General features: G+C 51.5%; 1 protein-coding gene across 2 annotated transcripts in view; it reads left to right on the top strand.

The window, feature by feature from the left end:
• Positions 1-21,933, top strand: part of LAPTM5 (lysosomal protein transmembrane 5) — a 32,726-nt gene extending 10,793 nt beyond the window's left edge. Inside the window, exons 3-8 of one of the 2 annotated variants that reach the window (XM_064172518.1) lie at positions 4,866-4,942; positions 6,613-6,741; positions 7,255-7,377; positions 9,816-9,911; positions 18,354-18,446; positions 21,199-21,933. In XM_064172518.1, coding sequence (XP_064028588.1) covers positions 4,866-4,942; positions 6,613-6,741; positions 7,255-7,377; positions 9,816-9,911; positions 18,354-18,446; positions 21,199-21,273 — 593 coding nt within the window. In that variant the 3' untranslated portion in view covers positions 21,274-21,933. Of the gene's footprint in view, positions 1-4,865; positions 4,943-6,612; positions 6,742-7,251; positions 7,378-9,815; positions 9,912-18,353; positions 18,447-21,198 lie in introns of both variants that reach the window. The other variant, XM_064172517.1, reaches the window with a different exon arrangement.
• The last annotated feature ends 3,275 nt before the right edge of the window (positions 21,934-25,208 follow it).

The raw sequence follows: 25,208 nt of genomic DNA, 5'->3' as shown, positions 1-25,208 counted from the left end.
TGGGATGGAGGCAACTTTGCTTAGCCTCCAACACAGAGGTTCCTCTGTAGCTGTGACTCAACATCCAGTGTGCATCAGAACTGCTCTGGAAAATGCTCTCTGCAGAGCTTTGCCATTAGGGCAACTCAAGAGGCACCAAACCACCTCTAAACCCCAGCTGGTGGCTGGCTGGGATCAGCACAATGCAGGGAGCAGAGTGCAACCTTCCTCTTCTGCAATGCAGAGCTCCAGTTTGAGTTTCACAGGCGAAAAGTGAAGCCCATGGTAAAAGAGTGAGCCTGAGGTCTTCTTCCCTCTAAGGGCTCTCTGGGTTTTGTGTTGCTTTGTCTTGCCCTGTTCTGTTTTGATGCATTTGCCTTTGGTGTTGGTTCATTTTATTTGGTTTTGATGGGATTTTATGGTTTGCTTTTGATGGTTTTAGCTTGGTTCTGATACATTTTGTTGGATTTTGATGCATTTTGCTTGATTTTGATGCTTTTGGCTTGTTTTGATGGATTTTGCTTGGGTTTGGTGCTTTTAGCTTGGTTTTGATGGATTTTGCTTGGGTTTGGTGCTTTTAACTTGGTTTTGGTGCTTTTAGCTTGGTTTTGATGGATTTTGCTTGGGTTTGGTGCTTTTAACTTGGTTTTGATGTTTTTAGCTTGGTTTTGATGTTTTTAGCTTGGTTTTGATGGATTTTGCTTGGGTTTGGTGCTTTTAACTTGGTTTTGATGCTTTTAGCTTGGTTTTGATGGATTTTGCTTGGGTTCGGTGCTTTTAACTTGGTTTTGATGTTTTTAGCTTGGTTTTGATGGATTTTACTTGGGTTTGGTGCTTTTAACTTGATTTTGGTGCTTTTAGCTTGGTTTTGATGGATTTTACTTGGGTTTGGTGCTTTTAACTTGATTTTGATGCTTTTAGCCTGGTTTTGCTGCATTTTGCTTGGTTTTGGTGCTTTTAGCTTGGTTTTGATGGATTTTGCTTGGGTTTGGTGCTTTTAACTTGGTTTTGGTGCTTTTAGCTTGGTTTTGATGGATTTTACTTGGGTTTGGTGCTTTTAACTTGATTTTGATGCTTTTAGCCTGGTTTTGCTGCATTTTGCTTGGTTTTGGTGCTTTTAGCTTGGTTTTGATGGATTTTGCTTGGCTTTGATGCTTTAAACTTGCTTTTTATTCATTTTGCTTGGTTTTGGTTAATTTAGTTTGGTTTTGGTGCACTTTTCTTGGTTTTGATCCATTTGGTTTGGTTTTGGTACATTTTGCTTGGTTTTTATGCTTTTTGCTTGGTTTTGGTGCATTTTGCTTGCTTTTGATGCTTTTTTTGTTTGGTTTTGATTCATCTTGCTTGGTTTTGGTGCTTTTAGCTTGGTTTTGGTGCTTTTAGCTTGGTTTTGCTGCTTTTAGCTTGGTTTTGATTCATTTTGCTTGGTTTTGTTTAATTTCATTTGCTTTTGATTCTTTTTGCTTGGTTTTGATTGATTTCATTTGGTTTTGATCCTTTTTGCTTGATTTTGATTGATTTCATTTGGTTTTGATGCTTTTTCCTTGGTTTTGATGCTTTTTCCTTGGCTTTGATTGATTCAGTTTGTTTTTTATGCTTTTTGTTTGCTTTTGATGCATTTTCTCTGCTTTGTGGTGTTGAGTTTTGCTTGATCTCATCCTGTTTTGTCTTGGTGTCCCTCAGCTTGGACAGGCACAACAGATGGCAATGCTTTTTTCTTCCTGGTGCTTTAGAACGCTGTGATCTGAGCTGCTGAAAGCTGAGTGTGAGACCCACAGAGCAGAGCATCCCCACAGGCACTTATGGATTTACAAAGCCTGACACAGGCTGCCCAGGGAGGTGGTTTGAATCCCCATCCCTGGAGGGGTCTCAAAGAGGCAGAGATGTGGTGCTGGGGGGAGGGCACAGCTTAACACCAGGCATGGTAAAGTTAGAGAATGGTTGGCCTGGATGATCTGAGAGGTCTTTCCCAACCCAAATGTTTCTGTGCACCAGTGGCAGCTGCTTTTCATCCTGATTTTTGCAGAGAGATCATCCCAGGCCAATCATTTCTGCTTTCCTTCAAACACCGAAGTGAAATATTCATGCAAGGCAGGGAAACAAAGCCTTGAGACAGGATGTCCTCAGCTCATTTCCATATGAATCCATTCTCTGCTTTCTAAGCAAGCCCTGCACTCCTGCCAATCCAAAGGGTTGTCTTTCCATTCCCAGTGAAATCAGCCCTGGTTTTACCAGCCCCCACCTCCACTTCCACTTCCTTCCCACACAGTCTGAATGACACATCCCACCTCCCCCCCCCCCGCCAACCCTCCTTCTTCTACTGCCTTCTACACAAGAAGGAACACACACAGAGCATCACAGAGCCATGCAGGTTGGCACAGCCCCTCAGGAGCACCAAGCCCAACCTAGAACCCTGCTCTGCAAGATTCACCTTAAACCATAGCCCTGAGCACCACATCCAAACACAGCCAGGGTTGGGGACTCCACCACCTCCCTGGGCAGCTCCTTCCAGTCCCTGACCACTCTCTCCAGGAAAAACTTCTCCCTAATGTCCAATCTGAACCTCCCCAGCCTCAGCTTGAGGCCATTCCCCCTTGTGCTGACTCCAGTTGCCTGTGAGCAGAGCCCAGCAGCAGCCTCTCCACAGTGTCCCTTTGGGTAGCTGTAGACAGCAATGAGCTCTGCCCTCAGCCTCCTCTTCCTCACACTACCCATCCCCAGCTCCTTCAATCTCTTCTCATCATATTTATTCTCCAGGCCCTCCCCCAGCTTCCTTGCCCTCCTTTGCACCCACTCCAGCACCTCCACATCTCTCTTGTATTGCAGTGCCCCAAACTGAACACAACACTCAAGGTGTGGCCTCACCAAATCCAAAGGGATAATCCCCTCCCTGCTCCTGCTGGACACAGCATTTCTAACCCAAGCCAGGACATTTCATAATGAAATCCCCAGCACTTCCACTTGGCCTTCTCTGGCCAAGCATTTCAAAGGGCTGTGCTTGGGAGGTTGTGTTTTCTGAGTGGAGCTGCCCTGAACACAGTGCAGCCCTTCTATTTTCAGCAGCCAGCAGGGAAGCAACGTAGCAGAGCTGCACAGAAAGTTCCATTTGACTTCAGGATCCAGATGGAAGAGTTGGAGGATGATTTGGGGAGAGGTTCTGTTGATGCCCTCAGCAGCTGCTGCTCTATTTGTAGATCCTGCCAGCTTAAAGCACGTCTCAGGATATGCAATGCTAACACTCAAGCCATGGCCCCAGAATATAGGCAAGGTTTAAGGGAAAAGCTTCTCACATCACAGAATCACAGCACCACAGAAACATGCAGGTGGAAAAAGCCCCTCAGGAGCACCAAGCCCAACCTAGAGCTCTGCTCTACAACATTCACCTTAAACCATAGCCCTGAGCACCACATCCAAACACAGACAGGGTTGGGGACTCCACCACCTCCCTGGGCAGCTCATTCCACTCCCTGACCACTCTCTTCAGGAAAAACTGCTTCCTAATGTCCAATCTGAACCTCCCCAGCCTCAGCTTGAGGCCATTCCCCCTTGTTCTAGCTGCAGTTAGCTGTGAGCAGAGCCCAGCAGCAGCCTCTCCACAATGTCCCTTTGGGTAGCTGCAGACAGCAATGAGCTCTCCCCTCAGCCTCTTCTTCCTCACACTACCCATCCTCACCTCCCTCGGTCTCTCCTCATCAGATTTATTCTCCAGGCCCTTTCCAGCATTCCTATCAGTCCCCTTCAGATCCTGGAAGGCCACTCCAAGGTCTCCTGGAAGCTTTCTCTTCCCCAAGCTGTAGAGTCCCAACTCTTGTAGCCTGTCCTCATAGCAGAGCTGCTGCAGCCCTCTCAGCATCTTTTTCTCTCCCTGGGAAGCACACACACAGGATGTCACAGGCTCACAGGGTGTCAAGGGTTGGAGGGGACTCAAAGAGATCATCCACACCAACCCCCTGCCACAGCAGGACCACACAATCTAGCTCAGGGCACACAGAACACATCCAGACAGGCCTGCAAAGGCTCCACAGAAGGAGACTCCACAACCTCTCTGCGCAGCCTGTGCCAGGGCTCTGGGACCCTTCCAGGCAAGAAGTTGCCCTTGTGCTGAGCTGGAACCTCCTGTGCTGCAGCTTCCATCCATTGCTGCTTGTCCTATGCCAGGGAGCAGTGAGCAGAGCCTGTCCCCCTCTCCTGGCAGCCCTCAGATAGTTCTAGACATTGATTCAATCTCCTCTCAGGCTTCTCTTCTGCAGACTAAGCAGCCCCAGGGCCCTCAGCCTCTCCTCCTCAGGCAGTGCTGCAGTCCCCTCCTCATGCTCATAGCCCTCCCTTGGACTCTATCCAGCAGATCCCTGTCCCTCTTCATCTGGGGAGCTCAAAACTGAATGCACCCAATTCCTCCTGCCACTTGCACCACCTGTGTGCCCTGCTTTAGGTGACCCTGCTTTGGCAGGGGGGTTGGACTTGCTCTCTAGAGGTCACTTCCAACCCCTGACATTCTGTGATGACTGTAGCTAGGTGTGTTTCCTTTCCTAAAGCAGATGAAATCAGTGTTACATGGGTGCCTTTTGTCAAACAGCAAGAAATTAGGACACTAGGAAAAAGATTTTCCTGCAGAGAGTGGTCAGGGACTGGAAGGAGCTGCCCTGGGAGGTGGTGGAGTCACCCAACCCTGACTGTGTTTCAGGCTGGTTTGGATGTGGTGCTCAGGGCTATGGTTTAAGGTGAATCTTGTGGAGCAAGGTTCTGGGATGGGCTTGGTGCTCCTGAGAGGCTTTGCCAACCTGCATGGTGCTGTGGTTCTGTGAGCTCCCCCTTGGAGGGATGACTGAGCTGGGACATCAGGCTCCAGCTTCCAGCACTGTGGTAACTCCTTCTCTTACTTTCAGCTGATATCATCACCAGTTTCCTGTTGATCATCCTGCTCTTTGCCATCAGCTTCAACCTCCTCCTTGGTGTGGTGAAGGTATGTTCTCCACAGGTGACATTCAGCTGCTGCCTGAGGCCTCTCTGGGTTTGGAAGATTTTAGGGGAGAGGCCTCGAGGATGGCAGTGAAAATGCTGAACTGTGCTAACATCAGCAGAGAGATCTCTGCTCTCTCCTGCAGGGGGAAGGCAGCTGCTTTGCACTCTTGGACTCATCTGCAAGGCTGCCAACTGCCAGATTTACCAACCCTGGGGGATATTTCCATCAAGGCTATTTTTGGGTTAAGGACCTGCCTGATCTCCTTTTATGATCAGGTTCCTGCCTGGTGAATGTGGACAGGCTGGGGATGGAGTCTACCTGGACTGCAGCAAAGCCTTTGCCACTGTCTGCCACAACAAGCTCCTGGCACAGCTGGCAGCTCCTGGCTGGGACAGATTGACTCTGAGATGGGTCAGGAACTGGCTGCAGGGCTGGGCTCAGAGAGTGGTGGTGAATGGAGTGACATGCAGTTGGCAATTGGCACCAGTGGTGTGCCCCAGGGATCAGTGCTGGGCACAGTCCTGTTCAATATCTTTATTGATGATCTGGAGCAGGGGATTGAGTCCAGCATCAGTGAGTTTAGAGATGACACCAAGCTAGGAGCAGCTGTGGAGCTGTTGGAGGGTAGCAGAGCCCTGCAGAGGGACCTGGCCAGGCTGGATGGGTGGGCAGAGGCCAAGGGGATGAGACTGAGCAAGGCCAAGGGCAAGATTCTGCACTTTGGCCACAACAACCCCAAGCAGCACTGCAGGCTGGGGCCAGAGTGGCTGAGAGCAGCCAGGCAGAGAGGGAGCTGGGGGTGCTGGGAGAGAGGAGCTGCAGATGACACAGCAGAGTGCTCAGGTGGGCAGCAGAGCCAATGGCACCGAGTGGCTGGGGCACTGAGTGCCATGGTCTGTTTGGTTGGGCAGGGCTGGGTGCTAGGTTGGACTGGCTGAGCTTGGAGCTCTCTTCCAACCTGCTTGGTTCTATGATTCTCTGATTGGAAATGTTACAATCTGGCAGTGTTGTTTTACTGCCTCATTTCCTTGTTCTTCTGCCAGTCACATCCTGGAGGGGAACTGTAACTCCCTTATTACCCTGGGGGTTCATTTCCTCTTTCAGGAGAAGAAATGCCCAGGCACTGCTGTGGGAACTCAGCTTCCTCTGTGCTGGTAAGCTTTGGGCACAGCTGAAGGACAGCTCTGATGGGATCAAGTGCTGATGGCACAATGAGGATCCAGGGAATCGTTCCAAGGGGGTGAAAAACAATCACAGTCATGGAATGTTAGGATTGGAAGGGACCTCTGGAGATCATCCAGTCCAAGCCCTCTGTCAAGGCAGGCTCACCTAGGGCAGGTCAGACACAGGAACATGTCCAGATGGGCTTTGAATGTCTCCAGACAAGGAGACTGCATAACCTCTCTGGGCAGCCTGCTCCAGGGCTCCAGCACCCTCACACCAAAGAAGTTCTTCCTTCTGTGGAGGTGGAGCCTCCTGGGTTGCAGTTGGTGTTGATGTCCTTCCTTGGTTCTGCACTGATTGTCACCACCTTGTCTGCAATTAGATGCTGCTATTGCAGCAAAGGCTTTATTCCTGGAGCACCCTAAGAGACCTTCTTTCAGGTGTTGATAACTGGCCTCAGGCTCCTGCTCAGGACAGGAATAACTGGGATTGCTTCTCTCTTGCAGAAGAGGGAACGTCTCCTCATCCCTTTCCTTGCTCTACAAGTCATGGACTTCCTCCTCAGCCTCCTCACTATGTTCAGCTCCTACATACAAGTCCCAGCAATCATTTCTGTGTCCTCCCTTAGCCACATGGTAGGTGCCAGCTCACTTCTGGGGTGGCCTTCTCTATGATGTGGAGCCCAATGCCTGCTCTAAAGGAATAAAGGATCCCTGCCTTGGGCCATGGCTCCTTATGGCAAGGAGGTTTCTCTACAGGCTGGAGACAGAATGCAGTCCTTGGGGCTAGGGGGAGGGAAAGCAGTGAGAGCTGAGCCCTTGCTTAGTTTCCTGTGCCTGGGACTCTTCCTGCTGGGTTTATTTCACACCTCCTGGCTTTGGAGAGGTCACTTTGGCTGTGCCCATGCAAGGAAGGCTTTGCTGGAGGTAAGCTGAGAGTATCACTTCTCCAGCTAGAAGCTTCTTCTGTGGGGCTTGTACAGAGCAGCCCAACAAGATGGTTTGATCCTCATTTTGGCTGGTGTAAAACCAAACCTTGGAGGCTCTCAGTGGTTTCCACAGGCCCTGTGGAGAACAGGGAAAATCTCTACAGGTGCCACAATCTTGTAGCAGTAACCAAATCCTTGATCCTTGCACTTTTCACAGCAGGGACACTCGAAGATCCCATTCCTGGCTCTGCAGCTGCTGGACTTCTGCCTCAGTATTCTCACCCTGTGCAGCTCTTGTGTGGAGGTCCCAACCTACTTCAGTCTCAAGTCTTCAGACAATGTGGTAGGTGATCCAGATTGCATTGGGGTAGAAGGGACCCTTAGAGGGCATCTCCTCCAAATCCCTGCAGGCAGCAGGGACAACTCCAACTAGAACAGACTGCCCAGGGCCACATCAAGTCTCATCTGTGCCCAGTTCTGGGCTCCTCCATTGCAGAGAGATGTTGAGGTGCTGGAAGGTGTTTGGAGAAGGGCAGCAAGGCTGGGGAGGGGCCTGGAGCACAGCCCTGTGAGGAGAGGCTGAGGGAGCTGGGGGGGTGCTGCCTGCAGCAGAGGAGGCTCAGGGCAGAGCTCATTGCTGCCTGCAGCTGCCTGCAGGGAGGCTGTAGCCAGGTGGGGTTGGGCTCTGCTGCCAGGCAAGCAGCAACAGAAGAAGGGGACACAGCCTCAAGTTCTGCCAGGGCAGGTTGAGGCTGGCTGTGAGGAGGAAGTTGTTGTCAGAGAGAGTGATTGGCATTGGAATGGGCTGCCCAGGGAGGTGGTGGAGTCTGTGTGGCTGGAGGTGTTGCAGCCAAGCCTGGCTGGGGCACTTAGTGCCATGGTCTGGTTGGTTGGGCAGGGCTGGGTGCTAGATTGGGCTGGCTGAGCTTGGAGCTCTCTTCCAACCTGCTTGATTCTGTGATTCTATGATCTTGAGTGTCTCCAGGGATGGGGCCTCAAACACATCCCAGTGCAGCCTGTTCCAGTGTTTCAGTGCAAAACTTCCTCCCGATGTCTACTCTAAATCTCTCCTGCTCCAGTTTCAAACCATTGCCCTCATCCTATCCCCACAGGCCCTTCTGAGCAGTCCCTCCCCAGCCTGCCTGTAGGTCCCCTTCAGATACTGCAATGCTGCTCTAAGGTCTCCATGGAGCCTTCTTTCCCCAGGCTGAATCAGAGAATTAGAGAATCACAGAATCAACCAGGTTGGAAAAGACCTCTAGGATGGTTGAGTCCAACCTATCACCTGACCTTCCTAATTAACACAGAATCACAGAACTAACAGCCCCAGATCTCAGCCTGTCCCCATAGCAGAGCTTCTCCAGCTCTCTGAGCATCTTTCTGACCTCCTCTGGACCCACTCCAACATGTCCATGTCCCTCTTGTGTTGGTGGCCCCATAACAGGAGCACAGGTGAGCTCTCAGCAGAGCAGAGCAGAGTGGCACAAGCTCCCCTCCTGACCTGCTGGCCACATTCACAGTATCACAGTCTCACAGTATCATCAGGATTGGAAGAGACCTCACAGATCATCAAGTCCAACCCTTTAGCACAGAGCTCAAGGCCAGACCATGGCACCAAGTGCCACGTCCAGTCCTGCCTTGAACAGCTCCAGGGACGGCGACTCCACCACCTCCCCGGGCAGCCCATTCCAGTGTCCAATGACTCTCTCAGGGAAGAACTTTCTCCTCACCTCCAGCCTAAATCTCCCCTGGCACAGCCTGAGGCTGTGTCCTCTTGTTCTGGTGCTGGCCACCTGAGAGAAGAGAGCAACCTCCTCCTGGCCACAACCTCCCCTCAGGTAGTTGCAGACAGCAATGAGGTCTGCCCTGAGCCTCCTCTTCTCCAGGCTAACCAATCCCAGCTCCCTCAGCCTCTCCTCGTAGGGCTGTGCTCAAGGCCTCTCCCCAGCCTCGTTGCCCTTCTCTGGACATGCTCAAGCATCTCAATGTCCCTCCTAAACTGGGGGGCCCAGAACTGAACACAGCACTCAAGGTGTGGTCTAAGCAGTGCAGAGTCCAGGGGCAGAATGACCTCCCTGCTCCTGCTGACCACACCATTCCTGATGCAGGCCAGGATGCCACTGGCTCTCTTGGCCACCTGGGCACACTGCTGGCTCATGTTCAGGTGGGTATCAATCAGCACCCCCAGATCCCTCTCTGCAGCCCAGGCTGCAATCTGAGCCAGCTCAGCTGAGTTTTCCTGCTATGAACTCCTATGAAGCTTCCTTCCTCCTACAAAGTAAACCTTCTCTGATCCCTGTGGTACACCCAGAGCTGCTCTGTGGTGACAGAAGAGGATTTTTCCACACTTTCCCACCATGGTGCCCTTGACTGGCAGCTTGCTCCTGCCTGCCTGTGTTCCTTCACAGCTCACCTTGTTTGTCTTGTAGGAGGCTGATGGATGCAAATCACAGAGCAAAACGATTTGGATGGAGCCTGCCTGCCTGCACTCATCCAAAATGCATCAACTTTTCATCTTTATTAAACAGGCACTCTTTGAGTCCTCATTTAAATAGTCCTCTGAAAATCATTGCCAAAGGAGTTGCAAAGAGGAGGAGGCAGGGATAAAAAAAGCCTTCCTGTGCTCATTCTGATGAGGACAGGAAGGTGGTGACTTTGTCCCACCTTTCTGAGAGGCAGGCTGAGAAACTGGCTGGGATCTCCACCACTTTGTGTGACCCTGGTTAGAAGGACCAAGAGTTTATGCCTGAGACCTTCTCCCTCTTTTTTCTCCTCTCCCAGAGCATTTTGCCAACCCTGGAGAAGTTACCCACAGAAGAATACACCAAAGTGATGGTCACCTTCACCATTGCCTTCATTGCTGTCCTCTTCCTGAAGGTAAATGGAAGCAGGGGATGGGGAGGCTGAAATGAAGCTCTCTTGCCTGGCTAAAAGGAGGAACTGCTTTTACTTCTCTCTCGAGTCTGCAGGGCACTGGAAAGCTTCTCTTTGGACATAAGAGGAGCTGTGTCTGAGGCAGGTCCACTGGGTTTGTGCTTCTGTAGATGTAAAGCAAAACCTCTCCTCCATCCAGCAGCCAGCACTGCCCATTCCTCTCCAGAAGGATAAGATGCCTGAAACAGGCACAGGAAACTCTCCTGTGACTGTGTGCCAAAATAAATGGAATCATTAAGCAGCAGGTGAGCTCTTCCACTCAGGCTGCTGTGAGTGGAGCTGTGCCTGCTGATACCCTGACATTTAATTTAACCTCCTGAGCTGCTAAATCCTGCTTCCATCTCAGGACCCTCCACTGCCAGGTGCTGCCTATTCTCCTTGCTTCAGTGCATCAGAGGACAGGGGTTTTTTCTCACTGAGGAGTTTCAGAGCAGCTAAGGGAACCAGATTATTTTTTTCCAGGTACTTGAGCAGATTCTGTCACGGTGAAAAATGCTGCACTTTTGATTCAGAGCCTTCCTGGGTGGCCAGGCAAGGCAGTGTGGAGTGGAGTGTCTTAGGTGATTGCACTGCAGACACGACTTCAGCATAGCTCTTCATGTTTGCATAAGCTGAGCAATAGCAGTGCAGATAAGCCTGAAAGGCAGCTGAAGGCTTCTTGGCCTGGCACATTGCTTGCTCTGAGTTTTGCACAGGGTTAGCTGCACCACTGCTTGGCTTGCAGTGGCTTCTGGTGCTGCAGTTTGTTGGAGCAGGGAGTGAAGGGAGGATAATTCAATAAAACAATGAGCAGGCAGAAGTGGTCCTTGGTCTGCTGAACTCCTCCAAACAAGTCATTAGGAATCATAGAATCAGGCAGGTTGGAAGAGAGCTCCAAGCTCAGCCAGCCCAACCTAGCACCCAGCCCTGCCCAACCAACCAGACCATGGCACTAAGTGCCCCAGCCAGGCTTGGCTGCAACACCTCCAGCCACACAGACTCCACCACCTCCCTGGGCAGCCCATTCCAATGCCAATCACTCTCTCTGACAACAACTTCCTAACAACATCCAGCCTAGATCTGCTCTGGCACAGCTTCAGGCTGTGTCCCCTTCTTCTGTTGCTGGCTGCCTGGCAGCAGAGCCCAACCCCACCTGGCTACAGCCTCCCTGCAGGCAGCAATGAGCTCTGCCCTGAGCCTCCTCTGCTGCAGCCTGCACCCCCCCAGCTCCCTCAGCCTCTCCTCACAGGGCTCTGCTCCAGGCCCCTCCCCAGCCTTGCTGCCCTTCTCCAAACACCTTCCAGCACCTCAACATCTCTCTGCAATGGAGGAGCCCAGAACTGGACACAGCACTCAAGCTGTGGCCCTGAGCAGTGCTGAGCACAGGGGCAGAAGAACCTCCCTTGTCCTGCTGCCCACACTGCTCCTGAGCCAGCCCAGGATGCCATTGGCTCTGCTGCTCACCTGGGCACTGCTGCCTCCTCTGCAGCTCCTCTCTCCCAGCACCCCCAGCTCCCTCTCTGCCTGGCTGCTCTCAGCCACTCTCTCCCATGCTTTAAACTCAGTGACAATTCCTCCTCTCTTCCACGTGCAGCAAAACCAATTGCATGAGAGGCTTCATCCCAAGTGATAGAGATCTGATGAGGGACCTGGCAACACCACCAAACATTTCAGCCTTACAAAGACCATTTGGCCAATTTAGGGCACATCAGTTTCAGTTCACTGAATGCCTGCTCCAAGGTACTGTCTAAACATGTTTGACTAACTCAGGAGCTTTCTGCACAATTTGACTTGCTCAATGACCTATCACAAGCATTTTATTGCTCCCAGACTTAAATGTTTCTGTCTATCTGGTGCTGTTTGCCTGCCAGTTCACAATTGCTGGCCCCAAATAGTTATCTGCAATCCCACAGCATCACTCAGCCAAAAAGTGGTTTGTCAGATGGAGTGGGGGCACCTGCTCCACTAAACACCTCTGCCAGTGACCTCCTAGGAGACCTGCAAGACATTGCTCATCCATATAGCAGGGGAGAATTCTCTGGCATTGCCAAGGGGAGGCAGTGTTCATGTTTCTCCTTTCTCTTATCTCACATCATCCTTTGCAGGGAGCATAGAATCATAGAATGGTTTAGGTTGGAAGGGACCTCAAAGCTCAGCCAGTTCCAACTCCCTGCCTTAGGTAGGGACATGTCCCACCAGCACAAGTTGCTCAAGCCCTCATCCAACCTGGTCTTGAACACCTCCAGGGAAGTTGTGGAGCACAGAAGCACAGAATGGGATCTTTGATCACATTCTGTGCTTCTGTGCTCCACAACCTCCCTGGGAAACCTGTGCCAGGGTCTCACCACCCTCAACTTGTGCCAGGGTCTCACCACCCTCAACCTGTGCCAGTCTCTCACCACCCTCACTGCAAACAACTTCTTCCTAACAGCTACTTTCAATCTCCCCTCTCACACTTCTAACCCATTCCTTCTCCTACTGTCATTACCAGACTTTCTCAACAGTCCCTCTCCAGCCCCCCTGTTGCCCCCCTCAGATCCTGCAAGGCCACTCCAAGGTCTCCTGGAAGCCTTCTCCTCTGCAGGCTGCAGAGCCCCAACTCTCTCAGCCTGTGCTCAGAGCAGAGCTGCTGCAGCCCTCTCAGCATCTTGGTGAAAATGAGCACTTGAATTCTGCCTCCCATTCTGGGAGTTCTGTCAAAGCCTCTAAAACAACAACAAAAAACCCAAAGAGGAAATGTAAAGCAAAACAGAACTCCCTAAAACAACAACAAAAACCCCTTAAAACTAATCAGAACCTTCTAAAACTAAATAAAGCCCCAAAACAAAACAGAAGCCCCTAAAATTAAATCATACTCATACCATAGATTAATCATAGGATCAAGCAGGTTGGAAGAGAGCTCCAAGCTCAGCCAGCCCAACCTAGCACCCAGCCCTGCCCAACCAACCAGACCATGGCACTAAGTGCCCCAGCCAGGCTTGGCTTCAACACCTCCAGCCACAGTGACTCCACCACCTCCCTGGGCAGCCCATTCCAATGCCAATCACTCTCTCTGACAACAACTTCCTAACAACATCCAGCCTAGACCTGCCCTGCCACAGCTTGAGGCTGTGTCCCCTTGTTCTGTTGCTGGCTGCCTGGCAGAATATGTTGCATGTCCTGCAGCCATGTACAAGTCTCTCCATGCAGCTCCACAGCTCCTCAGCAGGTTGGGGACTGCTGCCCTTACTTGTAGAGCCCCAGTGCTGATCCCATCAGCTACTCAAGGGCTGAGTGAGTGAAGATGCTCACCCAGCCCCATCCAGAGCAGGCTCTCTTGCTGCTCTGTGAAACCACAAGCAATCTTTGGGTCACCTCAGTGTCACCAGGCCATCCCCCTGCAGCAGCATGGTGATAAGAATGCAGGAAGCAAGGGCAATAAACCATTTCTGATGGGAAATGAGAGGAGAGGTTTAACATAATCACTTCTGAAGCAGCTCACTTCCTGACCTCCCACCCACTTATTAAGTCAACAGCTGCCAGAGTAGTTTCTGCTCCTCAGTTCAGTGAGGACAAAGGTGTCCTACAGTGACTTCTGAGCTAGCCACCAATGGGATGATCCCGAGGTCACTCTCTGCCTTTACATAAGCTGTGGGTCACAGGATCACAGGATGGCAGGGGTTGGAAGGGACCCAAAGAGATCATCCAGTCCAACCCCTCCTGTCAGAGCAGGACCAGACAATCTAACACAGGTCACAGAGGAACACATCCAGACAGGCATGGAAAGTCTCCAGGGAAGGAGACTCCACAACCTCTCTGGGGAGCCTGTTTCAGTGCTTTGGGACCCTTCCAGTCAAGAATTTCCCCCTTGTGTTGAGCTGGAACCTCCTGTGCTGCAACTTACACCCACAAACCATTTGTTTGGCTTGTTTTCTTCTCAAACCCTGCTTACCACTTAATACTCCCAGTTGTAACACTACTCATCCCAGGCACATTTTACAGTCAAGAGAGTCATTGGACACTGGAATGGGCTGCCCGGGGAGGTGGTGGAGTCGCCGTCCCTGGGGCACTTTAAGGCAAGGTTGGACGTGGCACTTGGTGCCATGGTCTGGCCTTGAGCTCTGTGCTAAAGGGTTGGACTTGATGATCTGTGAGGTCTCTTCCAACCCTGATGATACTATGATACTATGATACTACTATGAAAAGAATGTATCAAGAAGGTGACTTATCTGGTCTCTTTTAGATGCCTGCTTTAAAAGGGTGGATTATCCCTTGGAGTATATTTTTCTCCTTGACCACAACAATTCAAGTTGGAAGGGATGAGCACAAACCTTCTAGTCCAACCTCCTGCTCAAAGCAAGGCCAACTTGAAAGTCACAGTATCACAGTATCAGAGTATCACCAAGGTTGGAAGAGACCTCACAGATCATCAAGTCCAACCTTTATCACAGAACTCAAGGCTAGACCATGGCACCAAGTGCCACGTCCAACCTTGCCCACTGCTCAGGATTTTACCTCAATGAACTCTGAATCCAAAGAGTGATCCCATCATTTCAGTGATCCATTAGTTACAATGCCTTGCTATCCATGAAAAAGAATTGTTGGTGGTAGTGGTGTTTGCTTTTTGCCTCAGACCCAGCTGAAATTTCCCCTGTTGCAACATGTGACTGTTGCCTCTAGCCCTTTCTTTGTGCATCCCTGCTGACCTCCATGACAGCCATCATCACTGCCAGGACATACTGCTGACTCAGATGCAACTCTAATCTCATGCTGCTTGCACCAGTCCTAACTGAAGCCAAATTCATTGAATTTGGTGTAGAAACTGGATTGGAACTGGGTTGGGGGGAAGAAAAACCACCTCCACCAAAGCTCTTCCAGAACCAAAATCAAAGAAAGAATCTTTTGTTGTATGATTTTTATCACAGAACAGTGCAGGTTGGCAAAGCCTCTCAGAAGCACCAAGCCCAACCTAGAACCCTGCTCACCTTAAACCATAGCCCTGAGCACCACATCCAAACCACCCTGAAACACAGCCAGGGTTGGGGACTCAACTACCTCCCTGGGCAGCTCATTCCAGTTGAATGCTTTTGAGATGCCTTTCACAGATGAGTGAGGGTTTGGTATAGTTTCTGTGCTGGCTTCAGGGTCTTGAATGCTCTCTCCCTGTCTGAAGAAGCTTTCAGAAGGGGGGAAGGGTTTTTTTTTTTCAGTGTTCCCTAAGGGTGGGCAAACTTTGGCTTCATCTCCTCATCTCTGGCAGCTTCTTTGAGAGAGGAATTCCTTCAGCTCAGGTACTTCATTCCTCCTTCTCCTTCTTTGGCTTGGCTTTGTGTCAAGACAAACAGCCCTCATTGTTCTAGGAAACCTTAAGCCTGGTGGCTTGTTCTCAGGGCATACAACTCCCAAAGTTCCTTTGCAAGTGCCAACTGGTTTTGAAGGAGGCTCTTTATGCCAACCAAAATAAGAGGCACACGACTGGGCCTCCCTGTGCAGAGCAGGGAAAATATTTATTCACATATGGTACATTTCACAGCCTTTGCTTATTTGCTTGTGCCACAATCCATCAATCGATCCATTCTTCTCAGCAGAGCTCCGTTTCACAGCATCACAGCATCACAGTATCACAGTCTCACAGTATCACCAAGGTTGGAAGAGACCTCACAGATCATCAAGTCCAACCCTTTAGCACAGAGCTCAAGGCCAGACCATGGCACCAAGTGCCACGTCCAGTCCTGCCTTGAACAGCTCCAGGGACGGCGACTCCACCACCTCCCCGGGCAGCCCATTCCAGTGTCCAATGACTCTCTCAGGGAAGAACTTTCTCCTCACCTCCAGCCTAAATCTCCCCTGGCACAGCCTGAGGCTGTGTCCTCTTGTTCTGGTGCTGGCCACCTGAGAGAAGAGAGCAACCTCCTCCTGGCCACAACCTCCCCTCAGGTAGTTGCAGACACCAATGAGGTCTGCCCTGAGCCTCCTCTTCTCCAGGCTAACCAATCCCAGCTCCCTCAGCCTCTCCTTGTAGGGCTGTGCTCAAGGCCTCTCCCCAGCCTCGTTGCCCTTCTCTGGACATGCTCAAGCATCTCAATGTCCCTCCTAAACTGGGGGGTGCCCAGAACTGAACACAGCACTCAAGGTGTGGTCTAAGCAGTGCAGAGTACAGGGGCAGAATGACCTCCCTGCTCCTGCTGGCCACACCATTGCTGATGCAGGCCAGGATGCCACTGGCTCTCTTGGCCACCTGGGCACACTGCTGGCTCATGTTCAGGTGGGTATCAATCAGCACCCCCAGATCCCTCTCTGTCTGGCTGCTCTCAGCCACTCCCACCCCAGCCTGTATCTCTGCATGGGGTTGTTGTAGCCAAAGTGCAGCACCCTGCACTTGGAGCTATTGAACTCCATCCCCTTGGACTCTGCCCATCTGTGCAGGCAGTCAAGGTCCTGCTGCAGAGCCCTTCTGCCCTCCAACCCAGCTACATCTGCCCCCAGCTTGGTGTCATCTGCACAGTTGCTGATGACTGACTCCATGCCCCCTTCTAACTCAGGGAGGTGCAAGGTGGTCTTCTCAGGAAAGTGGACCTCCTGTAAGTGGGGGATTTTAGTGGCTGAGCTGAACTTTCAGGTCAGTTCTAGCTGAGCAGACAGCCTTGGATCTCTGAGTGGTGCATGTTGTGTCCCAGGAGCTTCCCTGAGATGTGCAGGCTTGGTAGCTTGCTCAGCATCATGCCGTGGAAGACACAATCTTCTTTGCTGCCTGATGGCATTGTCCTCTGTTTAGTGGAAGTGGTGGTTCCATTGAACAGAGGGAATCTGCAGTTAGTGGTGTTGGTGGTCCCATTGAACAGAGGGAGTCTGCAGTTAGAGCTATTGGTGGTCCCATTGAACAGAGGGAGTCTGCAGTTAGAGCTATTGGTGGTCCCATTGAACAGAGGGAGTCTGCAGTTAGTGGTGTTGGTCCCACTGAACAGAGAGAGTCTGCAGTTAGAGCTATTGGTGGTCCCACTGAACAGAGAGAGTCTGCAGTTAGTGGTGTTGGTCCCACTGAACAGAGGGAGTCTGCAGTTAGAGCTATTGGTGGTCCCATTGAACAGAGGGAGTCTGCAGTTAGAGCTATTGGTGGTCCCACTGAACAGAGGGAGTCTGCAGTTAGAGCTATTGGTGGTCCCATTGAACAGAGGGAGTCTGCAGTTAGAGCTATTGGTGGTCCCACTGAACAGAGGGAGTCTGCAGTTAGAGCTATTGGTGGTCCCATTGAACAGAGGGAGTCTGCAGTTAGAGCTATTGGTGGTCCCACTGAACAGATGGAGTCTGCAGTTAGAGCTATTGGTGGTCCCACTGAACAGAGGGAGTCTGCAGTTAGTGCTATTGATGGTCCCACTGAACAGATGGAGTCTGCAGTAAGTGCTATTGATGGTCCCACTGAACAGAGGGAGTCTGCAGTTAGAGCTATTGGTGGTCCCACTGAACAGAGAGAGTCTGCAGTAAGTGCTATTGATGGTCCCACTGAACAGAGGGAGTCTGCAGTAAGTGCTATTGGTGGTCCCACTGAACAGAGGGAGTCTGCAGTTAGTGCTATTGGTGGTCCCACTGAACAGAGGGAGTCTGCAGTTAGAGCTATTGGTGGTCCCACTGAACAGAGGGAGTCTGCAGTTAGTGCTATTGGTGGTCCCATTGAACAGAGGGAGTCTGCAGTTAGAGCTATTGGTGGTCCCACTGAACAGAGGGAGTCTGCAGTTAGTGCTATTGGTCCCACTGAACAGAGGGAGTCTGCAGTTAGAGCTATTGGTGGTCCCATTGAACAGAGGGAGTCTGCAGTTAGAGCTATTGGTGGTCCCATTGAACAGAGGGAGTCTGCAGTTAGTGCTATTGGTGGTCCCATTGAACAGAGGGAGTCTGCAGTTAGTGCTATTGGTCCCACTGAACAGAGGGAGTCTGCAGTTAGTGCTATTGGTGGTCCCATTGAACAGAGGGAGTCTGCAATTAAAGCTATTGGTGGTCCCATTGAACAGAGGGAGTCTGCAGTAAGTGCTATTGGTGGTCCCACTGAACAGAGGGAGTCTGCAGTTAGTGCTATTGGTGGTCCCATTGAACAGAGGGAGTCTGCAGTTAGTGCTATTGGTGGTCCCACTGAACAGAGGGAGTCTGCAGTTAGAGCTATTGGTGGTCCCATTGAACAGAGGGAGTCTGCAGTTAGAGCTATTGGTGGTCCCACTGAACAGAGGGAGTCTGCAGTAAGTGCTATTGGTGGTCCCACTGAACAGAGGGCATCTGAACAGAGGGAATTCTCACTTTTCTGGGGGAGGATCAAGAGAGACTGACATATTTTCATGCCCTTTACCTCCAGAGAAGAGAGCAGGACAATGACAAAATGGCAATGCTCTTGTTGACTGGCAAGGCAGTGGCAAACTTCCCTCTCCCTCTCCTTTCCAGGCCTATATGTTCAAATGTGTTCTCAGCTGTTTTAAGTACATCAAAACCAGCAAGAGAGAGGAGGTGAAAGCTGACCCACAAGCAGCTGAAAAGGTGAGTAAAAGCTGCCTCAGATCTACACCATGAGAAGGCATGGCTTAGACTGCTGAGGTGCAGGATGGTCACAGGCTCACAGCTCACAGGATGTCAGGAGTTGGAAAGGACTCAAAGACATCATCCACACCAACCCCCTGCCAGAGCAGGACCACACAGTCTAGCTCAGGGCACACAGCAACACACTCAGACAGGCCTGCAAAGGCTCCAGAACAGGAGACTCCACAACCTCTCTGGGCAGCCTGTGCCAGGGCTCTGGGACCCTTCCAGGCAAGAAGTTCCCCCTTGTGCTGAGCTGGAACCTCCTGTGCTGCAGCTTCCACCCATTGCTGCTTGTCCTATCCCAGGGAGCAGTGAGCAGAGCCTGTCCCCCCTCCTGACCCCCAGCCCTCAGATAGTTCTAGACATTGATTCCATCCCCTCTCAGTCTTCTCTTCTGCAGCCTAAGCAGCCCCAGGGCCCTCAGCCTCTCCTCTTCAGGCAGTGCTCCAGCCCCCTCATCATCCTCCTAGCCCTCCCTTGGACTGTCTCCAGCAGATCCCTGTCCCTCTTCAACTGGGGAGCCCCAAACTGAAGGCAGTGCTCAAGATGAGGTCTCACCAAGGAAGAGTAGAGGCAGAGGAGAACCTCCCTTGATCTGCTAGACACACTCTGCTTAAAGCCCCTCAGGCTCCCATTGGCCCTCTTGGCCACCAGGGCACATTGCTGTGCTGTGGATGTTATCCACCAGCACTCCCAGGTCCTTACTTTGTTGGTTTTGGTGGTCTGAGAGGTAGTTGAACCCTTCAGGTTTGCACTGACAGCTATAGATAATCAATACCCAATTATGTTATAGTCCTTTAACTTCATGTAAAGCCTGGAGGAGAGAAAATAAGGCTCCAGGAAGACCTTAGAGCAGCCTTCCAGCACCTGAGGGCTGCAGGAGAGCTGGGTAAGGTCTTTGTACAATGGCATGGAGTGACAGGACAAGGAGCAACATCTTCAAGCTGGAAGAAGCTGGATTCAGATGAGGCATTAGGAAGAGATTCTTCCCCATAAGGGTGGTGAGGCACTGGAACAGGTTGCCCAGAGAAGTTGTGAAGGCTCTGAGCTTCAGAATCACAGAATGGTAGGGGTTGGAAGGGACCTACAGAGATCATCACCAGGTCCAACTCGCCTGCTGAAGCAGGATCACCTAAGGCAGGCTCCACAGGAACACGTCCAGGTTGGCTTTGAAGGTCTCCAGAGAAGGAGCCAGGTTGGCTGGGGCCTGGAGCAACCTGGTTGGGTATGAGGTGTCCTTGCCCATGGCAAGGGGGTTGGAACTAGATGAACTTTAAGGTCCCTCCCAACTCAAACTCTTCTCCAATTCCACTTTTGTATAACATATTTCAAAGCCAAGAGTGTCTCCAGGGAAGCTGAAACTCAGGCTCCAGGCAAAGCAGAGAAAAGGGAGCACATCACTTGTGGTCTCTGATCCAGAGGTGTGTTTTTAATTGCAGCTGAACTCTGGTTTCTGCTGAATGATAGTGCTACCCTTGTTTAAAATGAAGGTGGCCTTCACCTTCCAGTGGGTCAGTGTCTGAGAGAGTTGGAGCTTGCTAAATACTGCCTATCAGTGTCTCTCTCTAAGTGATGTCTTTAGAGAGCAGCATCCAGGTGCTGTGGCACAATGGAAAGATGCTAAAGACCTTCCAAAACCAAAAGAGGCTCTAGAGATGGATGAGAAGTAAAGAGGAGGATTACTTATTTTAGAACTATCATAGAATCAAGCAGGTTGGAAGAGAGCTCCAAGCTCATCCAGTCCAATCTATCCCCCAGCCCTATCCAATCAACCAGACCATGGCACTAAGTGCCTCAGCCAGGCTTTTCTTGAACACCTCCAGCCATGGCCACTCCACCACCTCCCTGGGCAGCCCATTCCAATGCCAATCACTCTCTCTGTGAAGAACTTCCTCCTAACAGCCAGCCTGTACTTCCCCTGGCACAACTTGAGACTCTGTCCCCTCAAGTGTAGTACAGAATGCTTAGTGTAGGTATTTGTCTCCTTGAAACTTGGCAGATATGATGAGCCTTGTCCTGCCAGCAGCCTGTGCCCTGCTGTGCATGCGTCATGGCAATGAGCTGAGCTTGGGCAATGAGGCTTCTTTTCTGGACATCACAGAGCCTTGGGCCATTTGTTGCAGCCATGCTTTGGGAGAAGGAGGTGAGACTGGCAGCAAAGTGGTTATGGAGTGCTGCTGGCCTCTGACTCCCCTAATTTCTGTCCTTTATGTCTTTTCATAGAATCACAGAACCAAGCAGGTTGGAAGAGAGCTCCAAGCTCAGCCAGCCCAACCTAGCACCCAGCCCTGCCCAACCAACCAGACCATGGCACTAAGTGCCCCAGCCAGGCTTGGCTTCAACACCACCAGCCACACAGACTCCACCACCTCGCTGGGCAGCCCATTCCACTGCCAATCACTCTCTCTGACAACAACTTCCTAACAACATCCAGCCTCAACCTGCCCTGCCACAGCTTCAGGCTGTGTCCCCTTCTTCTGTTGCTGGCTGCCTGGCAGCAGAGCCCAACCCCACCTGGCTACAGCCTCCCTGCAGGCAGCTGCAGACATCAATGAGCTCTGCCCTGAGCCTTCTCCTCTGCAGGCTGCACCCCCCCAGCTTGCCCAGCCTCTCCTCGTAGGGCTTCTTTAGTTTGAACTAGGTAATAAAACACAGAAGCTCAAAGCCTTTGTGTGATCCCCAGACCATAACTAATGTTCTTCTCTTTCAGGCTGTGCTGCCATCATATGAGGAAGCCTTGGAGTTGCCTTCCAAAGAGTCCCCACCACCCTATGTAACAGTCTAAGCTCCCCTCTTGGAGAGAAGAAGCCATCTGCATTGCTGCTGGTGCCTCTTCTGCCAGATAGCCAGTCCTTACCTTACAGCAGTATTTCAATCCAGCTCAGCTTATGAGCCTACAAAGAGTGGTGGTGAACCACAGGAGTTGTTGCTTTGCTCTACACTGGCACTTTTGACTTGGTGCTACCAAGCTGCAGTGCTGATTTTAACCAGCCTGGCACCAGGCACCGCTGAGGTTCCCATCGCTGGCTGATGCGAAGTGCAGGCACTGCCCTGACTCCCTTCTCAGGCTTAGCTTTCTGCCAGCAAGATGCTGCTTCTCACCTGCCTCACATCTAACTCACCAGCTGAGAGATTCAGGAAGTGGACTGTGGGGAGAAGGGGCAAGAACCTTTCTGCTGAGACAACCCAAGGCTGAAGCTGTGCCAAGCAGCACCTTTAACCGTGAGCCTGCAGGAAAGGCATCAGCAGAAGGGTGAGGATTTCAGATGGCTGCGGTGCAGACCTCATCCTGTCTGCTTCTGATGGTGATTGGTAGTGTGTACAGCGTGCTGGAACTGTCACAGCATTGCTCTGCCATGGCATACCTGAGTATCTGTACTTTGGGGTTTGTGCTTTTAGTGTGACCTGAAAGAGGAGTTTCAATTAAAACACACAAACATGTTAATGGCTTCAGTGTTTTGCTGGCTGATTTCTGGCTGATGCTGTCCCAGGTGTGCTGCAAGGAAGCAATAGAATCAGTCATAGAATGGTGGCAGTTGGAAAGGACCTCTGGGAATCATCCAGTCCAACCCCTCCCCACCTTCAGAGTAGGACCACCTATCCCACAGGATACACATCCAGGTGGGCTTTGAATATCTGCAGAGAGGGAGACTCCACAGCTCCCCTGGGCAGCCTGTGCCAGGCTCTGGCATCCTCACAGGGGAAAAATTCCACCTCATGTTTCCATGGAGCTTCCTCTGCCTCAGCTTCCACCACTGCCCCTGGTGCTGGCACTGGCATCCCCCAGCAGAGCCTGGCTCAGCCTCCTGCCACTCACCTGCACACATTGAGAACCATTGCTGAGGTCACCTCTCAGCTCCTCTGCTCCCAGCTCCCAGCCCCAGCTCCCTCAGGCTCTCCTCCTAACAGAGCTGTTCCATTCCCTTCAGCATCTTTATGGCTCTGTGCTGGACTCTCTCCAGCAGTTCAATGTCCCTCTTGAACTGGAGGGGCCCAGAACTGGACACCTCCTTGGTTTAATTGCCTCTGATAACACAACTAAAGCAGCTCAAGTACATCCAGCTTACACCTGGAGCCTTTGGCTACACACCTGACCTTCTAACTGAACCTGATGTTCCACAGCTCTTAGCAAGCCAGACCATCCTGCTGCTTCATGCAGGGCTCAGAACAGCTCCCAGTGAAAGCCTGGCTCCAAAAAAAACCCCAAACCCACCCTGCAGTGCAACAAAATGTGTGGATTTATTGTCAGTTTCCAGGCTGAGCTCTAGGCAGGAAGTGCTTTTGGTTTGCTGCAATGTCAGATGGCTTGGCCAACACAAACTCAGCCCAGGCTGTCCCAAAGCCTGTTATTAAGTCAGAGGATGGTGCTATCAATGCTGGGTTTGAGACTGATAAAAGGCTCTTTTGAAGGTGCTCCTGTTAGACTGTTTTTCCTTCTCTAACCTGATTTAGTGCTGTGAGTCTCAGGACCAAGCAGTTTCACACAGCCTCCATGCTCTCCACTGGCTGCTTTTTGTTTCAGGGTTGTTTTTTGCCAGTGCAGAGGAGAAATGAGGAGCAACTCTTTGATGCAGAGAGAAGCCTGAGCTGATGATCTCAGTGCTGTCAGAACAGATATGTTAGAGGGACTTCAGCACTTTCAGAATCTCAAGGAGGTGGAGATGCTCCAGGACCTTGGAGGTGTTTCTTAGCTTAACCTGACTGGACTGGAACTGAAAGTGTTTAAAGCCAGGGTGGATAGGGACTGAGCAACTTGGTCTAGTGGGAGGTGTCCCTGCCTATGGCAGGGGGTTGGAAATGGATGATCTTAGAGTGAGGGTGGTGAGACACTGGGACAGGTTACCCTGGGAGATTGTGGATGCTCCCTCCCTGGTGATGTTCAAAGCCAGCTTGGATGAGGTTTTGAGTGACCTGTTCTAGTGGGAGGTGTCCCTGCCTATGGCAGGGGGTTGGAACTAGATGATCTCTGGAGAAGAGGAGGCTCTCAGATGACCTTCTTGTGGCCTTCCAGCATCTGAAGGGGGTAAAAAAAGAGCTGGGGAGGGACTTTTGAGGCTGTGAGGGAGTGTCAGGAGTGGGGGGAATGGAGCAAAGGTGGAGGTGGGGAGAGTGAGGCTGGAGGTGAGGAGGAAGTTGTTGAGCAGGAGAGTGGTGAGAGGCTGGAATGGGTTGCCCAGGGAGGTGGTTGAGGCCCCATGGCTGGAGGTGTTTGAGGCCAGGCTGGCTGAGGCTGTGTGCAGCCTGCTCTAGGGTAGGGTGTCCCTGGGCATGGCAGGGGGTTTGGAACTGGCTGATCCTTGTAGTCCCTTCCAACCCTGACTGATTCTGTGATTCTAGTCTATGATTCTATGTCCTTTGAGGTGCCTTTGGACTGAAACCACTCTGAGATTCTGTGCTCTCTGTTACAAGGAAAGGCTGAGAGCCCTGGGGCTGGTGAGCATGGGGAAGAGCAGCCCCAGAGGGGATCTGATCAATGCTCAGCAAGAGCTGCATGGTGGAGATCATGAGGATGGGGCTGGGCTCCTTTCAGTGGTGGCCACTAATAGGAAAAGGGCCAACAGGTACAAATAAGAACACAGGAGGTTCCACTTGACCTTAATGAGAAACTTCACTTTTAGGTCCAGGGGCCCTGGAGCAGGCTGCCAAGAGAGGCTCTGGAGTCTCCTTCACTGGAGAGATTCCAAACTCACCTGTCATTGTGCTCCTAGACAAGCTGCTGTGGGTGCCCTGCTTTAGCAGGGGGGTTGGGATAGATGATCTTCAGAGGTCCCTTCCAAACCCTAACCTGCTGGGAGTCTGGAATTCTGTGCTGAGCAAATCCCTTGGGTAATCCTCATGTCTGGGTGAGATGGAGCTGTGCTCTACACCACTGCTGAGGTTGTTGATATGGGACAGACTTCCTGGAGCCTCCTTCCTTCAGCCTTGGGCTGGTCCCAGTGAGACACTGCTGGAAGTGCTCCCAAGCATCACTCACAGACTTTGGGATAAAAGGTTGCTCAACCTGCCCACTGGTGGACTTATGCTTCCTGGTGAGGGCAACCAGGCTGCTCCAGCAACCCAAGCCACTGCCTTTTGTAAACCTTTGGCATGGAAACTCAGCAAACCTTCTGATTCTACAAACCCTCCTGGATGTTAGACAGCACCAAAGCTGGGAGAAAACACAGAGCCAGTGAAGGCTGGCTTGGATCAGAAGCATTTTTCTGGTGCTGGCTTCTGCCAGCCTTTGAAATGGCATCAGGAAACAGGATGGAGCTCCTAGCAACTGGCACAGGTAATGCCTACTGCAACAGGAGCAGCTGTGCTCAGAACCAGGCAGATCAAGATGATGGAAAGGTCTCTCCTATCCCAAGGATATTCTGGTGTCCATGAGTGGGTATAAATAGAGCTTGAAGAGGGCAAAGACAGCAGCTTGGCAGCATTCCCTGGCATCTCCTGCAGCTGACGTAAGGCAGAGTGCTGCCTGGCCCTGGAGCAAGGAGGGAATCCCTGGTGATGGATGTGTGGCACTTCTCCAGGAGCCTGTCACTGCAGACTGGCCTGCTCCACATGGATCCTGCCACCCTCCCTGCTCTCCCTGCTGCCTTGGCTCCTGCTGATGTGAATGACACTCCCAAACCTTGCAGACCTCAGAGCCTGGAGCCTGGGCTGGGCACTGCTACAGCTGCATAAATCAGTAGCTGGGCTGTGCTGTAGCTCTCCTGCAGACAGTTCATTGCTCAC

The sequence above is a fragment of the Pogoniulus pusillus genome, chromosome 37 (genome assembly GCF_015220805.1).
Source record: "Pogoniulus pusillus isolate bPogPus1 chromosome 37, bPogPus1.pri, whole genome shotgun sequence".
NCBI lineage: Eukaryota > Metazoa > Chordata > Aves > Piciformes > Lybiidae > Pogoniulus > Pogoniulus pusillus.
The sequence above is the reverse complement of the archived record's forward strand: the minus strand, read 5'-3'. Positions and strand labels throughout refer to the sequence as shown.